The sequence below is a fragment of the Solanum stenotomum genome, chromosome 9 (genome assembly GCF_019186545.1).
Source record: "Solanum stenotomum isolate F172 chromosome 9, ASM1918654v1, whole genome shotgun sequence".
Classification (NCBI taxonomy): domain Eukaryota; kingdom Viridiplantae; phylum Streptophyta; class Magnoliopsida; order Solanales; family Solanaceae; genus Solanum; species Solanum stenotomum.
In genome coordinates, this window is record NC_064290.1 from 14962183 (window position 1) to 14981697 (window position 19515).

General features: G+C 36.0%; 2 protein-coding genes across 2 annotated transcripts; one reads left to right on the top strand and one right to left on the bottom strand.

The window, feature by feature from the left end:
* Positions 1-206: 206 nt before the first annotated feature.
* LOC125877306 (uncharacterized) lies at positions 207-2078 on the bottom strand. Its single transcript, XM_049558640.1, has 2 exons — positions 778-2078; positions 207-492 (listed from the first exon to the last, which is right to left on the bottom strand). The coding sequence occupies exons 1-2, from the start codon at positions 2076-2078 to the stop codon at positions 207-209; spliced, it is 1587 nt and encodes a 528-aa protein (XP_049414597.1).
* A 1537-nt stretch (positions 2079-3615) lies between these two features.
* On the top strand, positions 3616-18092 carry LOC125876398 (uncharacterized). Its single transcript, XM_049557582.1, has 18 exons — positions 3616-4197; positions 5029-5560; positions 5766-6023; positions 6377-6468; positions 11645-11854; positions 11940-12344; positions 13462-13676; positions 13775-13868; positions 13947-14003; positions 14363-14497; positions 14599-14670; positions 15406-15519; positions 15612-15773; positions 15861-15989; positions 16166-16267; positions 16358-16437; positions 16853-17002; positions 17147-18092. The coding sequence occupies exons 1-18, from the start codon at positions 3697-3699 to the stop codon at positions 17718-17720; spliced, it is 3882 nt and encodes a 1293-aa protein (XP_049413539.1). The 5' UTR covers positions 3616-3696; the 3' UTR covers positions 17721-18092.
* Positions 18093-19515: the final 1423 nt, after the last annotated feature.

The following is a 19515-nucleotide window of genomic DNA, read 5'->3' on the forward strand; positions in this document are numbered from 1 at the left end:
AGAGGAAGATTCCAAAATTCTTCAGCTGGCACTGGATAGATTGGATCTGCATATGCAAGTATATATGACTCTACCTTATAATACGGAGAAGAGTACTCATAAATCATCTTGCCATATTCATCTCCAAATTTGTGTCTGAGCGCAGCCATAGCATGTTGACAGGGTATTTTATCCAAGTCAAACTCTCGACACGAACATATTTTACTTCAAAGATGGACCATTGCGATTCCATTGTCCGCGGTGACGCTGAAGGTGTCCTCATCAATTTGATGGACCAATAATTTATTTCCCAGATTCTTATTAGCCATTATTTTAGTTTCAGCTGAAGGAACGAAGGTGGTTTTTAACTTGGCGTATGCCATTCTTCTCTCATGAAATTTTTTCGACCATCTCTTGCTTATATCATTGAACAAGGCAATAATGGGAAATTCTCTTGCTTCATTGAACATTGCATTAACAGACTCAACAATATTTGAGGTCAATACATCATATCTGAAATATAAAAATTCAAAAATATCAAAAATTAAAATACAAACTATTGCAGATTTTTAATAACTATTGTAGTTTTGAAAACAATTGTTTTTAATGTCCCACAATTTCTGCAGCTGTTGAAACAACTATGAAAGTTGTCCAACAACTATAATAATTGTTCCAACGATTATAATAATTGTCCCAACAATTACAATAATTGTTCGAACAAGTACACTAATTATTCCAACAACTACAACAATTGTTAGAGACCCGCAATATTTATGTTTGAACTAGTAAGAAGTTTACATGTTTCCTGGAAAATATGCTCTACTCCATTTGTGAAACCCAACATTCTCAAGATAATCAGCGACCTCCGCATTGATAATTTGAATTTGTTCAAAATGGTCATGAAACACATCTCTCCGATATGCTTTTGTTGCATGGTAATAATGTCCAAGAAAATCTCCACAATGAAAAATTTTACGGACATTTTCACCAAGATGCCTCGTGCAACATCCATGGTATGCTTCAGAGTAAAAATTTGATAGTATTTTTTCTATGCTTGGATGCCTATCAGAAATAATGCACAACTCTGAAGTATCAGGGACTATGTCCAACAATTTCTCAAAAAAGTACTCAAATGCGGCATCACATTCCTTATCTACTACACAAAATGCAACAGGAAAAACATGATTTTCTGTATCCTGTGCGACAGCAGACAACAAAACTCCATCGTAACGACCTCTTAAGAATGTTCCATCAACGGCTAAAACTTTTCTCATATGCACAAACCCCCTAATCCAAGCTCCATAAGATGCAAAAAAATATTTGAACCTTCCCTTGTCATCAAGCTTTAACGATGTCTTGCTTCCTTCATTTATAGTCATAAGCATATGACGATAACCATCTAGAACTGCATATCCGTGCTCCGGTGTCCCTCTTATCATAGCCTTTGCTATCTCACTGCTTTTCCAACACTTCCAGTAACTAATCTTGCAGCCCAAATCTGCTTGCACTATATTTTTTATGTCTTTTGTGGAGGGACCTTTTCCATTCAAGTAATTAGGTTGTATGTATTCTGCAATGACATCTGCTGAGGCATGTGGATGATGACTTGTAAGGTGTTGTGCCCCACATGAGTGAATGCTGCGATACTTTGTAATTTCAAATCTATTACAACTTTTAAGTTTTGTAGCTCGCAACCACCAATCACAATTCTGATCTACACATCTAGCACAATACACATCTTTAGAACTCTTCACAGATTTGAATCTTTGATCTTTCTTCACGGAAGCAAGCTTCAACAATTTAGTTAATTTTTGCTTGTCTTTGAAAATTTTACCCGTATAAAAATCTGTGCCGTCATCATCTGTGTAGCGGTTACCTTGTGTTGATATCGGATGTAGTGAAGCTTCCTCATTTATAGGAATATCCATTGTAACAGGATGCTCTTCATCATTTACAACTGAATTTGTAGTCTCTATAATCTTCTCAACCACAAATATCCTTAAAATTGGCCTACTTTGATCATCCAAAAAAAATCGCAAATCAAGATCGTTTCTTATCCTAGAAGGAGCTCCTTTTTGCTTTTCAATAAAGCCAAGCATGTAACTAATAGAGAGATCATTTTTATCACAATCTAATTCAAGCCTAGAAACAATGATGTCAACCAATTCATTGTACGTAACATTCTCGCTTATCTATATCGGTACTGTCTCTCGGCCCTTCGAACGCCAAGTATAACGAGTAGGATTCTCCACCCATTCACCATGTAAATCAACTCCTATTATTATATGGTCTTCCATAGAGGGAAACAATACCTGGAGACATCACAAGTAAGACATTCATCAAAGAACTGCAAAATTGCAAAAGAACACTGATTACTTGTTTTACATCTATTTAGTTACCTCACAACTATCAACAATTGGCATAAAAGTTTAGTAGCTTTGGAGACTGCTATAATTCTTCAATTATTTATTTCAACAATTAAAACTTTGCCCACAATTATATTACTTGTCCTAAAAACTAATTCGTTGACCAACAACTGAACACAACTGTCAAACAACTGCAGTAGTTGTTGGGACAACTTCTATAATCGTCCGATAACTACAGACAGTTGTTGGACAACTTCTATAATCGTCCGATAGTTACAGACTGTTGTTAGACAATTTCTATATCTGACAGAGATGTTTATTTATTTCTACAAACAACTTCAGCAGTTGTCCAGACAACTACGAAAGTTGTTGGCTGAAATAATCAAATTAGATTTAATAAACCTAGCTGAAGAATGGACACAAAGTAATTTTTATACTTATCAATAATGCTCTTTTGAGTTAATTTCAAGATCAAACGGAATCAATGCAATGCAAAAAGTTCAAAAAATTTTGGTATCCATTTTCACAAAATTTTCTTGATAGATCTTCTCATAAACCACATATATGCTTACAAATTAAGAATGATGAGGATGAAGAAAAAGAAGAAGAAGGGAATTGAGAAGCATACTTCAGCCTCGTTGAAGACTTGGTAATTGTCCTTCAGGCTCGTTGTTGAAGACGCTGCAGGTGAGAAAAAAGTACCGCCTTTTTTCTTCTCATATATTTTAGTGAAATTTTAGGTATTTTGAGGTAAAAAATATAGGGTAAAAGTGTAAAAGTTAAAAGTTTGGGGCTGTTGAGGAAATTTTTTTTAATTTCATTAATATTAATTATATATTTGTCACTTCTACCTAATATTTAAAACTTGGAGGACTCCTACCTAATAAACAAACTACTTTGTCACTTTTAATATACTAACCCTTTTTTATCTTACAAATTTACGTTATTTTTATAAAGATTTTTTACTATTACTATAACATATAACAATTTTTTTTTCTTTTATTATTAACTAACGCAATAAATGGTGTAAAATATGTAAATTTAGCTAGTTATATTAAAATCACGAAGATTTTTAAAAATAAAACTTTTACTTATATGTAAACTATATAACGCCCCGGAGGCTAATGTCAGTTATCAACTTATCATTCATATTTTTCTTTTCCTACAAAATACAAACTATTAAGAAAATTTTATTTAATACGAATAACTAATAATGAATTATATAATTCATATTTTTATACTCCATAACATCAATGAATATTTTGAGGGTTTAGTGCTTTGTTTGGCTTGAATATTTTTGAGGGTTTAGTGCTTTAGGTTTCGCCGCCGCCGTTCAAGCTCCCTCACAGTGATGGAGGGGATTGAAATGGAACTGCCTTTCCCGGAGAACTCGTCAGATGACTTCTGCAATACTGTATTATCACAATTTTGCGATTCCAACAATGAGCACCACGTCCACATCTGCACCGCCATTGGTACAATGTCACAGGAGCTCAGAGAGCAGAGTTTTCCTCTTACGCCAATTGCTTACTTCGGTGCTACTTGTTCCTCACTCCAAACCCTATATACCGCTGCCCCTGAAGGGCCGCCATCCCATCTTATTGATGCTCTTTCCACGATTTTGTCTCTCGTTGTTCCTAGAATAAACCAAGCTATGTTGAGGAAGAAGTATGAATATTTATCTGATGTTATGATTCAACTTCTTGGATTGAAGACTATTGGTATTGAAGGGATTGTTTCGTGCTTGAAGTGTGTTGTGCATTTGCTAATTGTTGGAGCCAAGGGGAACTGGTCTGATGTCGCTCAACTTTATGGTCTGTTTATTGGGTATATAACAGATGATCGGCAAAAGGTCACTACTTTTCTTTATTTAACAGTTTTGATAAGAAATTTAATGCATTCCCCTCTAGTATCATGCCTTTCTTTTGGTTAATCTATCAAGCGCATCTTTAACAATATGGAAATTTCATTACATGAAAAGACTCGGTCTTTATCTTATTTAGTCCATGTTTCTTAGGTAGAGCAGCAGACTATAGTAAAAGTAATTATTTTAAAGCGCAAAATGGCTTTCTCAACTAAGTAACAGACTGCTGGCACAAGCTTAGTAGCTTCCTATGTAATGATACAATTAGTAGGATGCATGTTTACAGAATCCAGTAATCTACAATTTTGATCGATTTTCAATTTCTTAAGTCATGATGTTAACACAGTTATATTGATTATGTCATAAAAGACGAGTATGAGCAGAATGATCTTCTTGTGGGTCAATAATCAATGTAATGTGTATTTCAAAAGTTATATGCGTACAGCCATGCCCAGCAACTCTGATCCTTTTGTTGGAATTCCATAGTAGTTACTAAAAAGAGAAATTAAGATTTTAGATTTGAGATTATTTTGTCAACAAGTGTTGGTGTGATAACATAAAAAGGAATGAGAGAATACAACGATAGAACAAATGAAGGATTTTTTTTTTATAGATTTACATGGATGCCAATCCCCTGCAAAGGCAGAGATTAGAGAATATGGAAGCTATGATGTAAAAATGGGTATCTGCTTGCTTATAGTATTATGGATAATATTCTTGCTATTTTTAGCCTTTACATAATGCTTCAACTCAGAAGTTAGGAAGATCAAGTATATTGTCAGTGATTTTTCTTCTGTTTTGGGTTGGTCAATTGAATAGGTGAGGAAGATGTCACATAATTGTCTACGTGATCTCCTGCAAAACTTTCAGTCATCATCTGTGCTTGCTCCTCTATTGGCACCTGCTAGTGAGGCAATCACAAATCTCTTTGAAAGGTCCCTTCTTCTTGCAGGAGGAACAACTGTAAATGCCTCTGAAAGACCCAAAGGAGCACAAGAAGTCTTACACGTGCTGGATGCTCTGAAACTTTGTCTTCCTTTTATGTCTTCAAAGTACTTGAATAGCACTTTGAAGTACTTCAAATCTTTATTGGAATTGCATCAGCCTCTTGTTAATAGGCGCATTACAGATGGTTTGAATGCTCTTTGTATCCATCCAACAGCAGAAGTATCTCCAGAAGTGCTTTTGGACCTCTTGGGTTCATTTGCTGCTTCAGTTTCTGCAAATGAGTCATCTGCTGATACTTTGACATTCACAGCTCGCTTGCTTGGCATTGGGATGAGAAAAGTATATTCAATTAACAGGCAATTATGTGTGGTTAAGCTCCCTGTGGTGTTCAACTCTCTTAGTGGTGGGTTTTTTTCCCCCTATTTTCTTACCTTGCATAGATTGCACACTTCTGAATAAAATAATATTAAGAATTCAATTTGTTTCATGCAAAATAAAGAGGGGGATAAAGTCTTTCACTTCACCTACCAGTTTAGTTATTTTCCTGTCCAATTCTGATTTTGGTAGTTGTTGTTTCATTATTACTTATTTACTTTATGGTCTTTCAGATGTACTGGGTTCTGAACATGAGGAAGCTATAAGGGCTGCGCTGGAGGCACTCAAGAGCTTAATACATGAATGCATTGATGAAAACTTGATCAAACAGGGTGTGGATAACATAATTAGTTCGAATACTGATATGAAAAAATCTGGACCAACTATCATTGAGAAAATCTGTGCCACAATTGAGAGCTTGCTTACCTATCACTATGCAGCAGTCTGGGACATGTCATTTCAAGTGGTGGTTGCCATGTTTGATAAGCTAGGTGATTATCTTTTAAAAAATATATAGCCATCTTAAGTTCTAAAACTCAATAATTAGTTTCAAATTTGTTGAATGGTCTATAAATTATTGTGTATATAGTTTTTGACACTAATTCAAATCAGGTTTCATGGATTTGGACTTCCTAAAATGATATCCACTTTGATAAAACTGAGTACTTATTATTGCTTCTTTCCTTCTTAGTATTCTGCTAATGATCATGCCTATAGTAAGTGACTTATCATTGGACAGAATTGGTGATGTAATGAGCTAGATTTAATTCTCATTTTGCTTTCTTCCTATACATCAACCAAGGAATGACAAGCAAAGTGGTGTTTTTCATTGACTTCTTTTTAGGTTGCTATTCTTCTCACCTTCTGAAGGGAACACTACAGAGTTTGGCTGATATGGAAAAGTTGCCAGATGAAGACTTCCCTTTCCGTAGACAGGTGAGCCTTGCTTTTGGGGTTGTTTAATCATGGAAATGGCTTTTGTCGTGTTAACCATGATGTCATGGGGGGAATCCTTTTTTCTTTTTCTTTTCTCCCTCACCTATTTATTCTTATGTTGCTGCTATTTACAATTCAACCTCTTAGGCATCACTTTGTCATTTTTCTTATTGGATATCTGACTGACAATGAGAATTTGTTTTTGAACATTGGTAAAGTTGTATTCTTCCGTATTAAAGACATGCTGGCCACCTTAAAAAATTTACTGCCCTAACCAAAATTACAAGCTCCCTATTAATATAATTTGATCTACATCTTTTATATAGAGCTATTTACACCGAAAAAGTAGTGATACCAAACAATTCCATTTTACTTTGTGAATGGAATTAGATCTATCTTCAAAACTAGCTTCCACCGCTTCTTTTGAGTCTTGCTACCTCCTTCTGATCCAGCAACTAAAAAGGTCAGAAGTGTGTGCTGGCATAGTCCAGCTGAAGTCTGTGATGTGAGGAACAGCTCCCAGATCTGTGTAGTGAATTTGCAATGTAGGAATAGGTGTTTGTTTTTTCCCCTATCAACTTGCATAGGAAACACCTAGGGACTAGTTGCATTCCTTTCTTCTGTAGGACTTCTTGAGTTGAGCAGGCTCTTTTGATGACTAACCAAGTGAAGCATTTCACTTTAGTGAAGATTATTGATCAAGTTGGTCTTTGCAATTAAAATAGTACAGTACTGTTACTGCTCAGTCCTTGGATTGAATGGAGATCTCAAAAATTGATAAACAATGTTTTATGATCCCAATACTTTAAATGTTGCAAATGAACACAAATTTTTTGTATGTAGAATAGGATCAGAAAGGAATTTTTTTTAAATGAACTACAAAAATGATTATATTAGCCAAATATTAAATATGTCTGATTGATAAAAGCAACGTAATATTCTTTCATTAAAAAGACAAGCTAGTATTTTACATGCATTTAAATTTATTTTTCGTTCATTCCTTTCCTTAGCTACAATCTATCAAATTTATATGGATTTCTATCTGGATCAACTTGATTCACTAAATGAGTTAATAATAGAACTTGATATGTAATTATTTTTTTTTGATATAGGTAACTAACTGTTTCTATTTCTGTAACACAGTACATGGGTTGTACTGAACCCATATTTACAAAAGAACTCAAAATCTACTGTCCTATCCTTATAATGAGTCTTAAGACATCAATGATAGAGACAATATCATTAGAGTATATGTGGTTACACCAAAAACATAAAGTCAAAATACAATTTATTTTGGCTTGTTCTATAGTATTCTCCATATTCTCAAAGACTCTAAGGTTCCTCTCCATCCATATAGCTGCAGGTACAATTCTCCATTTGTTTCTGTTTTTAGTGTGAACTCCTTGCTTCTTCCCAACTGTGTAATGCTTCTGTGATTTTCCCTGGCATGGACCAAGATATATTTTTGAGACATAGGAATAATCTCCATAGTTGACTTGTGACCTTGCAGTGTATAAATAGATGAACCACTGTTTCTGCAGTTTCCACACAGAAAAAAAACATCTCGAACATAAAGGGATCCCCTTTTTCATCAAGTTATCTTGTGTCAGCACTACTTCCTTAACCAATAACCAGACAAAGCAAGCTACTTTGTGTGGGATTTTGGCTTTCCGAATTTGTTTCCAAGGCCATCGGAGTATCTGCTGGTTTAGTTGAAGGTTGGTCCATCTTCCTGTAAGCTGCATTTACTTTAAAAGTCCCGTTACTATTTCCCTGCCACTGTAGGATGTCTTGTCCGGCCTTCAAACCACTGAATTGGTCGATGGTGCTGAAGAATTTTGTTACTCTTGGTATTTCCCAATCATTGAGGTGTCTCCTGAACACAAAATTCCACCCATGAGGTGTCCACAATTCTGCTATTGTGCTCTCTAGGAATAATGTCTCCATGTTGCCTGCTTCATGCCAATCATAAGACAGTTTTAACTCCATTTGTCACTTTGACTATGGTATTAACTTTGAATTCATTTCAAAAAATTCTGATAGATTTCCATAAGGAGTAGTGACCTCCTTTGTCATCCAATCATCGCCTCATATTTAGCTTTAATGACTCTAACCCATAGACTTCGATTTTCATTTGAATATTTCCATGACCATCTCATTCTTAAAGCTTTACTCTGATTCTTTAGAGTTTTGATCCCCATTCCCCCAAATCTTTTCTCATTGATCATTGCCTTCCATTTGACTAGGTGGTAACCCTTCCTGTCTTTGTTCCCTTGCCATAGAAATTTCCTCTTGATGCTATCCAACCTATTGATGATTCCTGGTGGGATAGGAAATAATGACATCATATACGTTGGAAGTGCATCAAGCACAAAGTTTATCAAGGTCAATCTTCCACCCATGGAGAGATATTGGGACTTCCACCTTGCTAACTTCTTCTCACAAGTTTGTGCGGAAAATTCTAGAAAGCATAGAATGTAGAGACAAAGGATGGAGTAGCATTTTAGTTTTCGTTCGAGACATCTTGGACTGATGTTTTATATATAACGTTTTATTTGACAAATGGCATAACCCTCTTGATAAAAAAACAGGTTTGATCCCTTTTGGCACCAACAAGAGAATTGACTAGGAAAAATATAGAATAGAGATGCTTGAGAATTAAAAAGAGTAGTTGAGACCTAGCAAAGAAAGGATCAACAAACTCCTTCTGTTGATGATTGTTATGTCATGAAATATATTTATTTCTAAGTGTGAGATACACTACGAAAAACCACAATTTATTTCTAAGTGTGAGATACACTTCAAAAATCATAGATTTGTACAAATATAATCAATGATTGTGTTGAACACTTGTTATAATTGCTCTTGATTTCTGGATGGTGCGTTTAATGGGTGTGCCTGGCCTTTTGCCTTTTGTCAACACCATCAATTTCCAAATGAGACCAACTTGATCTCTTGAATTGCCCTTATCATCATTATTTCCAATAATGTGATTCAATGCAACGAATTTGTATCATATGTTTGACAAAACATAAGTGTCATGGTAAGGATGATTTGACTAACATATTGATTGCATTAAAGATTCAACTTAGGGGTCTCGAGGGTTAGCCCAGGTGAGTAAAAAAGGGATTTGTGGTGGAATGGAAAGGTCTAAGGAAAAGTGGAAGCCAAGAAGGTTAGACAGTGGAGAAGGATGTAAAGCTAGCAGTCACGACATTTTTTGAGGACATGTATGAAGAGCTTGAGTGCAAAGGCGGGAATATATAGTTGTATAAGCTTGCCAAGGTGAGAGAGGAGGCCATGTAACCTAGACCAAGTGAAGTGCATCAAGGACGATAATGACGAAGTGTTGGTGAAGAAGAGGCACACATTATAAAATAAAACACCTACCCGATTATTCTGTATGGTTACACATTTATATAAAAGTCTTCAATTATATTAAGAGAAACCTAATATTCGTTTCACTTAGTAAATTAGTTTTTAAAAAATCATTGACACCTCTACATTAGGGAAATTAAAGACATGTACTATGGAGTTAAAACAATGGAGGTGATTCAAAACCCCTCTCAATCATGATGGGATTGCATTAGGGATCACCCTTAGTCTGTTCCTATTTGCCTTAGTGATGGATGAACTGACACAACATATTCAAGGGAAGGTGTCGTGGTGTATTTATTCACATATGACAATATTGATTGATGAGACGCACGGTGGAGTTAACGACATGTTGGAAGTTTGGAGAGAAACCTTAGAGTCTAAAGGTTTCAGATTAAGTAGGACTATGCATAGTACCTAGAATGCAAGTTTAGTGAAGATTGATGCAAAAGTCATACCCAAAAAGGAAGCTTCAAGTATCTTCGAACCATAATCCAAGGAAACAAGGAGATTAATGATGATGTCTCACATCGTATTAGAGTAGAGTGTATGAGATGGAGGCTTACATCCATGGTATTGTGCCATAAGAATGTATCACTAAGCTTTAAAAGTAAGTTCTACAGGGTGGTGGTTGGACCAACTGTGTTGATGAGGCTAAGGGTTTGGACTTTGGACAGGCAAGAACGCGCACATTCAGAAGATGAATGTAGGAGAGATGAAGATGCTCATATCAATGTGTGGGCAAACTAGAAGAGATAAGATTAGGAACAAAGTTATATAGGGTATGGAGGGAGTGGCCTTTGTGGCGGACAAGATGAAGAAGGTGAGGCTGAGATGATTCAAACATGTCAAAAGGAGGTGTGCCGATGCACCAGTACGGAGGTGTGAGGTTGACTGTAGTGGTATTTAGGTGAGGTAGAGATAGACCGAAGAAGAATTTGGGGAGGTGATTAGACAAAGACATGACACAACAACATGACCGGAAGGCTGATGATTAGGGTAGAAGGTTAGTAGGTAGAAGAGTGTTGTCACACTCTCTGTGGCAGAGGCAGGGGGCCAACCTCCTCTCCTCTCATTCCTATTAGTAGTGATATTTAGTAATCATATAGTTTCTTGTTCTTCAATGTGTATTACTATTTGTTGCTTCATCTTTTTTTTTTTTTTGTTGCAATCCTACTTCAATATACTTCGGAAACTTCTCTTTTGAGTTGATGGTCTATCAGAAACAACCTCTCTTCCCCACAAAGGTATGGGTAAGGTTTGCATACATTCTACCCTCTCCAAAACCCCACTTGTGGGATTACACTGGATATGTTGTTGCTAACAATTTCTTTGATGAACAGTTTATTGCTCAAAGTAATGCTGGTTTTTGAAACATTAATGATTCTCGTATTCTCCAAGGTTTACCTTGTCCATCTTATTAGTCATGTAATGGAATATGTGTGGAATTTTGCCCAAGTAAGATCTTACTTTATGTGGATCTTATTTCTCACCTAAAATTAGATTCAGTCGGAAAAAAGAACCATGAAAATCTGAGGCCTGCTTGGCAAGTTACTCAAATATAAAAGTTACTCAAATAACCTCCCGCTTCCAAAATATTGTCAGAGACTGACCATGGTCCCTAACCATTATCCGTGGAAATATAGGTCGTGTCTTAGCAGGGGATCTTTGCCCTTGTGGAGTTGTTTTTTTCTGTAATTCCTTAATGTTCTTAGTAATATGATTTGTGAGTATCTGTTTAGCTATAACATTTTCTTATCTAATAGAATATGCTGATAGTTTACGGCTTTGTTGATAACAGCTGCACGAATGTGTTGGATCAGCTGTTGGTGCAATGGGACCTGAATCTTTTCTTACTCTTCTTCCTCTTAAACTGGATGCACAAGATCTATCAGAATCCAACATCTGGCTTTTCCCAATTCTAAAGCAAAATATTGTTGGTGCGCATTTAAGTTTCTTTACCAACTCAATTTTGTCGATGGTTGCAGCTATGAAGCAGAGGTCTGCAATGGTATGTTTGATGCTAAATCACATCTCCTGCCCCTCCCTACTTTCTTTTATTTACACAGTGAACTCATTCTTATGTTTTCTGCCAGCTTGAGCGCGAGGGAAAGATATATTCAGCGAGAACTATTGATGGAATTGTGTACTCATTGTGGTCACTGTTACCCTCATTTTGCAATTACCCTGTGGACACTGCTGAAAGCTTCAAGGATCTGGAGAAGGTATTCCGCAAAGCTCTACATGAAGAGCCTGATGTTTGTGGGATAATATGCTCCAGTTTGCAGATCCTCATTCAGCAGAACAATAGTATTTTAAAAGGGAAAGTGGATTTGTCTGATACTGAAACAAGCGTTTCCAGAGAACGAGCCATTGCACGTTACAACCAGCAAGTTGCAGATAATAACTTGAACACATTGAGCCTTTCTGCTCAGAAACTGCTGCCTGTTCTCTACGACGTCTTCTTGAAATCCTCTAAAGATACTGGTGGATTTTTGCAGGTTTGTTTAAAAGAGATACTATTACCCCCTGTTTAATAGTGATGGATGATATTCTTTTATTGATGTTTTAATTGATATATGAATTCTTGGATCACAGTCACAACTGCTTTAAAGAAACAGTGTACAATGAAAAGGGAAAAAAGGAAAGAAACAAAATGCATATTCTGCATATTATCATAGTGTCATGTGAGAAACAAAAGAAGCTTGTTGGAACTTCGTCTTTCAATAATAGTTTGTGGGCCTGTAGCTATTTCGACCACTCTGACATTTTTGTTTATTGCTTTTCCATATGATACTTGATATGAAAGGAAACCAATCTTTTTTTTCTTTTCTGCTCCAATGATGTTATCAAGTGATGGCTCCAAAAGGCTGCATCTCTTAACTGTTCTATGTATATCCTATAAAAGTGATGGAGTTGAGCCAAGGAAACTGTGATCAAGCTGCATCAACCTACTATACTGTGTTTTAAGTAAACCCAGACTCAGCACATGAATATATTAAAATTTCAATATATTTAACCTTACCTTGATATATTATTAACATAACATTATTTTACATCTAAAATAATTATTAACATTATGTTATCCATATCTTTTTTTTCTTTTGCAAAAAGTATTTGAATCTGTGTCCAAGTTTAGACTGCGAATTGGTCAGTTCGATCCTTTTGCTCCAAATCAACACATTATTGTTATGGAGGTAGTAGGTGTTATTGATTTAAGAAGAAGGGTCTCTGTAAGGTTCTGCCTAAGCTTTGTCCTTGCTCGTGTAATTTTTTTTAATTTGCACTTTTAATTATCCGTCACATTGCATAAGTTTCGACTGAGATCCTTGATAGTATTGCCACATTGTCGATTGGAGGAATGCTATCTCATAGTATTTCATTTTCTTTCCAGCTGTTGACAAGGTCTGTTTATTGGAATCCAAAAGATTGTGTGCTAAACATTTTTCTTTTTCTGTCTGGTTTGTTTGATGATGCATGTAGAGAAATCATTATTGGTGAATTGGCAATTCTATTTTTTCTAAATTATTAATATCTGAAAATTTGAATTGCTTTTTAGAAAAACTGGTGAAAATATTTTGCTTGCTCAGTTTTTTTGATAATGAGTATTAAATACAGAGAACAATTGGTGTATTGGCCTCTATTGCTGACAAAGTGAGAGAAAAGAGTCTCGACCAATCCAAAGGAAAAAGAAGGGTGGTAAGAGTGCTATTTACGAAAATCATGCAGAGGCTTTTGGAGGTGACCCAAGAAGTTGGGGAGGCAGGGAAGGACAAAAAATCGCATTCAATGCAGATTGATGACTCATCCAGTAAAAGTTCTTCGTTGGAGAGGTAGGATGATTAAATCACATTTGTTTCATTCCTTCTGCCGTCAAGCCCTTTTTCCTTTTGTGTTAATGACATCCATATCTCTTGCTGCTACCATTTAGGGCACAGTTGTTTGACCTGGCAGTTTCATTCTTGCCTGGTTTAAATGCTCAAGAAATTGGTGTGCTGTTTGGTGCTTTAAAGCCTGCTTTAAAGGTTGGTAGCAGTTGTGGCTTTGCTTCTGCACTTTTAGCTTCTCGATGTCGAAAGTTTATTAACTAATATGAGGCACAGGACGAGGAAGGCTTGATCCAGAAGAAGGCATATAAAGTTCTCTCCATGATCCTTCAGGTAAGTTTTTTCCCCAAGTAACATGAAGTTATTGTTGCCTCGACGGTTATATCCAAAAAATTAGAAACGATTTCAAGATAACTTATGAGTTGAGTAAGCTTTGTAAAATATCATTATCATGGTTCAAAATATTTGGAGGAAAGGCGATTCAGGCCTTTCATGTTAGTGCAGTCATTTGATGGTACCCAATTGAATTAAATTCCAAGGTTGAATTTAGCATGAAATTAATATATTCCCTTGTCCTTGTTCTGAAGCAAGTAATCTGAACTATAATGTTAAAGCACCTCTTTTATGATTCTTAATTATATTTTTGACACATTTATTTTGTGACTAATAAGTTTTGCAACTTCTGTGTACAGGACTGTGATGAATTTATTTCAACGAAGACCGAAGAGTTGCTTAATTTGATGATTGAAACACTACCTGCCTGTCATTTTCCAGCCAAGCGTCACAGACTTGACTGCCTATACTTTTTGATTGTCCATGTTACAAAGGTGAGGATTATCCTCTTGTGGATAATACTAAGATGCCTCTGATTTATGCAAATTTTTACTAAATTTTGCTAAGTCTTTTAACAGTTTATTGCATTCTACAGGATAAATCAGAACAGAGGAGGCGTGACAGTATTACTTCTTTTATGACTGAAATTTTGCTTGCACTCAAAGAGGTATACTTATTAATTTTGATGGAGTTCCACTCTAGAGTTTACCCATATTTCATTTCCATAAGAATTTATATGGCTGTTAATCTGTGAATTTGTCCTCCTGATTTTGTCCCATAGTTGCGAAGTGGTACCAACCAGTTTGGTGACTGACTAAATGTAACGTATGGAAACTCTAAACTTGTGTTGCAATAAGCAGTGCCATGAGATAATTTTCATGAATCATTTTGTGGGGACCTTGACTATAGAAAGTGCACAGTTCATGTCATCAAACTTTTAAGAGTACCTAGCCTATAGCCTACGTGTGCTATTAGTTAATAAATGTTTGTTAGTATTTACATGTGAAATGACATTCTAAAGTACAGTGAGCTAAGCATTAGTCTTTGTAGGATTCTGATGGAATATGATTGCACAAACTACACTTGTAACCTCATTTTTGTTCTCTTATCTTTTACCTCCATCAATTTACAGTTACTCTTTCATTTGTTGTTCATCGCCTTGAATGGTCTTCGATTTCTCTTTAAGATTGGGTAACTTAGAAAAGCGTCAAGTTAGTTCCTAAAATAGTTACTTTCTTCTTTCATGCATATGATCATTTTGCTTTGAGTTCTTTTAGAAGTTCATAACGTAATAATTTCTCACCATTAACTAGTCTTGGCTGCATAACTGGAAGGACAGCTATATTGTTTACATCATAATTATTTGATTTATGTGCTGAGTTATTTGATGATTCCATATAAGGCTAACAAGAAAACAAGGAACCGAGCGTATGAGATTCTTGTCAAGATTGGCCATGCTTGTGCCGATGAGGACAAAGGTGGCAGAAAGGAGAACCTGCATCAGTTTTTTAATATGGTATGACAAGTAATAATTTGATGAATTTATGTGATGAAGTAGGATCTTTCAGTTTGACATAAGCATCATTGTTGTTGATGTTTCGCTTGCAGATTGCTGGGGGTCTTGCCGGGGAAACACCTCATATGATCAGTGCAGCGGTTAAAGGCCTAGCTCGCCTTGCTTATGAATTTTCAGACCTTGTTTCTGCTGCTTACAGTGTCCTACCATCAACATTTCTTCTCCTTAAGAGAGAGAACAAAGAAATAATTAAGGTGTGTTTTTGTCTGTATTAGGACACTCTTCGAACTATGTTCACCCGCCATCTTATGAATGTCACCTGAAACTTGTCTTGAATGCAGGCTAATTTAGGGCTGTTGAAGGTACTGGTCACAAAATCGACTGCCGATGGATTGCAAGCACATTTAAAGAACATGGTAGAGGCCCTTCTTGGTTGGCAAAATAGTACCAAGAACCATTTCAAAGCCAAGGTTTTTGCTTTTCTTCTAGATCCTAAACTACTTTAGTTTGAGTTAGTTTTGGTTCCTGTATGCAATTAGTCCATCTTCAGTGTTCTTTTCTAATTTTGGTTTGTGGAATCACTTTCCTGTTATGAAAATCTTAGCTGTTGATTGAAAGGTGGCTGGGTGCATGTTATGTTTTACAGGTTAAGCTGCTTATTGAAATGCTTATCAAGAAGTGTGGATTGGATGCTGTAAAAGAGGTGATGCCTGAAGGGCATATGAAACTCCTTACTAACATAAGAAAGGTTAGTTATGAGCTGGACTAAAACCTGTGAAAATGCTCGTGGGATATTAAATGTTCAGATGAGTTATTTATTCTTCTGATGAAAATGTAGATCAAGGAGCGAAGAGATAGGAGCCTCGCCTCGAATTCTGAGGAAAGCAAGTCCCGTATGACAAAAGCAACAACATCAAGGTTGGTTTCCTTTCCTCCATATGTACCTACATACTGAAGTTGAGAACAAAACCTTTGTTGGTTGGAACAATTTATTTATCATGAAACAAATGTTTGTTGTGGTTTCCTTTCCTCCATATATACCTACACATATTGGAGGCCTGACACATGGTGAAGCGACTAAAACATGTTGGAGTATTTTATATACCTTTGTTGGTTGGAACAATTTATTATTATGAAACAAATGTTTGCCTCTTTTTGACTGTTTGTGTTAGTGTTGAATGTTCAGATCTGTCCCAGTTAAGATGGACAATGCCTCTTTGGTCTCTCATCTTTGTAGTTTGTAATGCATGGATAAGAAGTCATTTCAATGCCTTTGTATCTTGTCAAGTATTATTTTAGTACTTGTGGTATTAACGTTTCCATCCTGTTACAGGCTAAGCAGATGGAATCATACAAAAATATTTTCTGAGTTCGATGATGGAGAATCTGAGAATAGTGATGCAGAATATATGGACACGAAAACTACTGCTGGTCGTAGGAGCAAGGCTACATTAGTATCAGACTCCAAAGCATCTTTATTACGGTGAGTGGGAATGTTTTAAGATGTAATGTTCTACAGTACGTTGGAACTTGGAAGTTAAATGTAATTTTTTAAAGGAAATTAATGATGCTTTGTAGCTTAGACTATTTCACATGTAAGATGAGTGGGTGTATGTCATATTTCCAGGTCCAAGAAAACACGGAAATTAGCCAAGAGTTTGCAGGAAGATCTGTTTGATCAATTAGATGATGAGCCACTTGACTTACTTGACCAGAAGAAGACCAGGTCAGCTCTTAGAGCATCTGGCAATCTCAAGAGGAAGCCTGAATCAGAAGACGAAGCAGAAATAGACTCTGAAGGCCGTTTGATTATTCACGAGGGAGATAAGAAGCAAAAACGAGTCAAGCCAACTACTGATGATTTAGATGTAAGAAGCAAAGCAGGGAGTCGCTTTTCAGAGAGCTCAAGGAATTCTCAGAAACGGAGGAGAACATCTGATTCAGGATGGGCGTACACTGGAACAGAGTATGCAAGCAAGAAGGCAGGTGGTGATGTCAAGAAGAAAGACAAACTTGAGCCATATGCCTACTGGCCCCTTGACCGCAAGATGATGAGCCGGAGGCCTGAACATCGGGCAGCAGCACGAAAAGGAATGTCAAGCATTGTGAAGCTAACAAAGAAGCTTGAAGGCAAGAGTGCATCATCTGTGCTGTCCGCAAAGAGATCTAAGACTAAAAAGAAAACCAGATCTCAAAAATAGAAGGATGAAGGTGAAGTCTGATTTGATGATGCTACGTCAAGATGGAGAGCTCTGTCAAGAGGCTCGGTAGTTTTCGTGCCATAGTTTGTACTTGGGGCTTCTGGATATCCAGTACCCTGGGTTTTTTTGCGTGTCCTTTTTTCATTTAATTCATCCATGTATATCACCTTCAACAGGTGATTTGTTTTTTTGATAGGGTTGTAGGTAGGAAATCGAGTGTACGTATGCAAATGCATTCAATACAAGCTACTTGAGTTGGTGAGTTATTGGTAATATATTATTGCAGTATGCAATTACATAAAGTATATCCGAGTCATCTGTAATATACTAGTAAATTTATTGAATGCATTTGATTTGCATTTTGCAGTTTTACCAAGAGGGATTTCCTTTCACACTTGTTTGGATGGTTGTTACCCATTGTATTGTATTGTATTATTATATTGTATTGTATTGTTAGTTTAAATATAGTATTTATTTTGATTGTTACTTAAATTCTATTGTATTGATCCTCAATAGCCGGAGACAAAAGATTCATATGAGATAACATTGAGTAAACGGGCCTCTACTTGAGCCTCCAAGGATAAAGGTACATGAACAGTCATTTGATCTCCATCAAAATTGTCATTGAATCCCTTTCAAACTAATGGATGTAAACAAATAGCGCGCCCCTCCATTAAAACGGGCTGGAATGCCTATCGTTTAAATTCATCGTTAGCCAACTATTAAATGTAACGATTGATTTGGTGTGATTGTGTTATCTTAATTTTCTTCTCTTTTTATCTTTATTTATCCTTTACTCTACTTTCTCATAGTACCCTACCTAGTAGGTTTATCACTCAAATTTTTGATGTAAGACATTATGTAACGACGGATCAAATTCTTGATGTATAACATTATGTAACGACAGAGAGCGATATAATCTAAAACAATACAATACAATATGATACGAAACATTATGAAACAATACTTAATAATCATCCAAACAGAATGACAATACTTAGCAGGCCTTTGCTATATGAAGATTTGAGTTGGCCTCTAGTTGTTTACACTCATTATATCTAGTTCACCAAATTGCGGATAGTCTCAACGTTCATAGATCTTTCTTGTCAGCTAAGATCTTCCAATATAATATTTCATAATTGACTGCATTCAACGTTTATTCCAATTCCGTAAACTTTTTTCAAATGCAATAATCATGTTAATTAGATTTATTAATTCAGTTATAATTTCTAATTCCACTAATCTAAGCTGTAGGCATAGACATTCTTATATATGAAACTAAAGATGGGACCTTCCAGTTTCAGGTTTATGTTACAAGTACGTCACAGTAGCAATGCTAAGCCTCTGGTAGCTTGCAACCTAATTAGATTGTAGTCTGTAGAGATAATGTAAGAATAAAGAATAAAAATGAAGATCATGAAAGAGCAGAGAAAAGAGGAACTCTTGGGCAACAAAATCTCACAGCTGCAGGGACAACAACGCAATCACTCGGTCTAATCTCACAAGTAGAGTCAGAAGACGAGGATGTTTACGCAGACCTTACCCCTACCTTGTCAGCCATATATATGAAACTCAAATGCGCTAATAGATAGTGATCTTGAAAAAATAAAATGAGGAAAATTCATATACCAATACAGTCCCGCTTGTCATGTCCCGCCACTTCACTGTTCGAATTCGGCTCTGGAATAGGAAGAAGAATCTAGAGTTGTGGAGAAGCTTATACAGAACTCTAAAACCCCCTAGATATTTTCAAGAAGACTTTAGAATTCCCTAGAGAGTGTAGAGAATTCTAGAA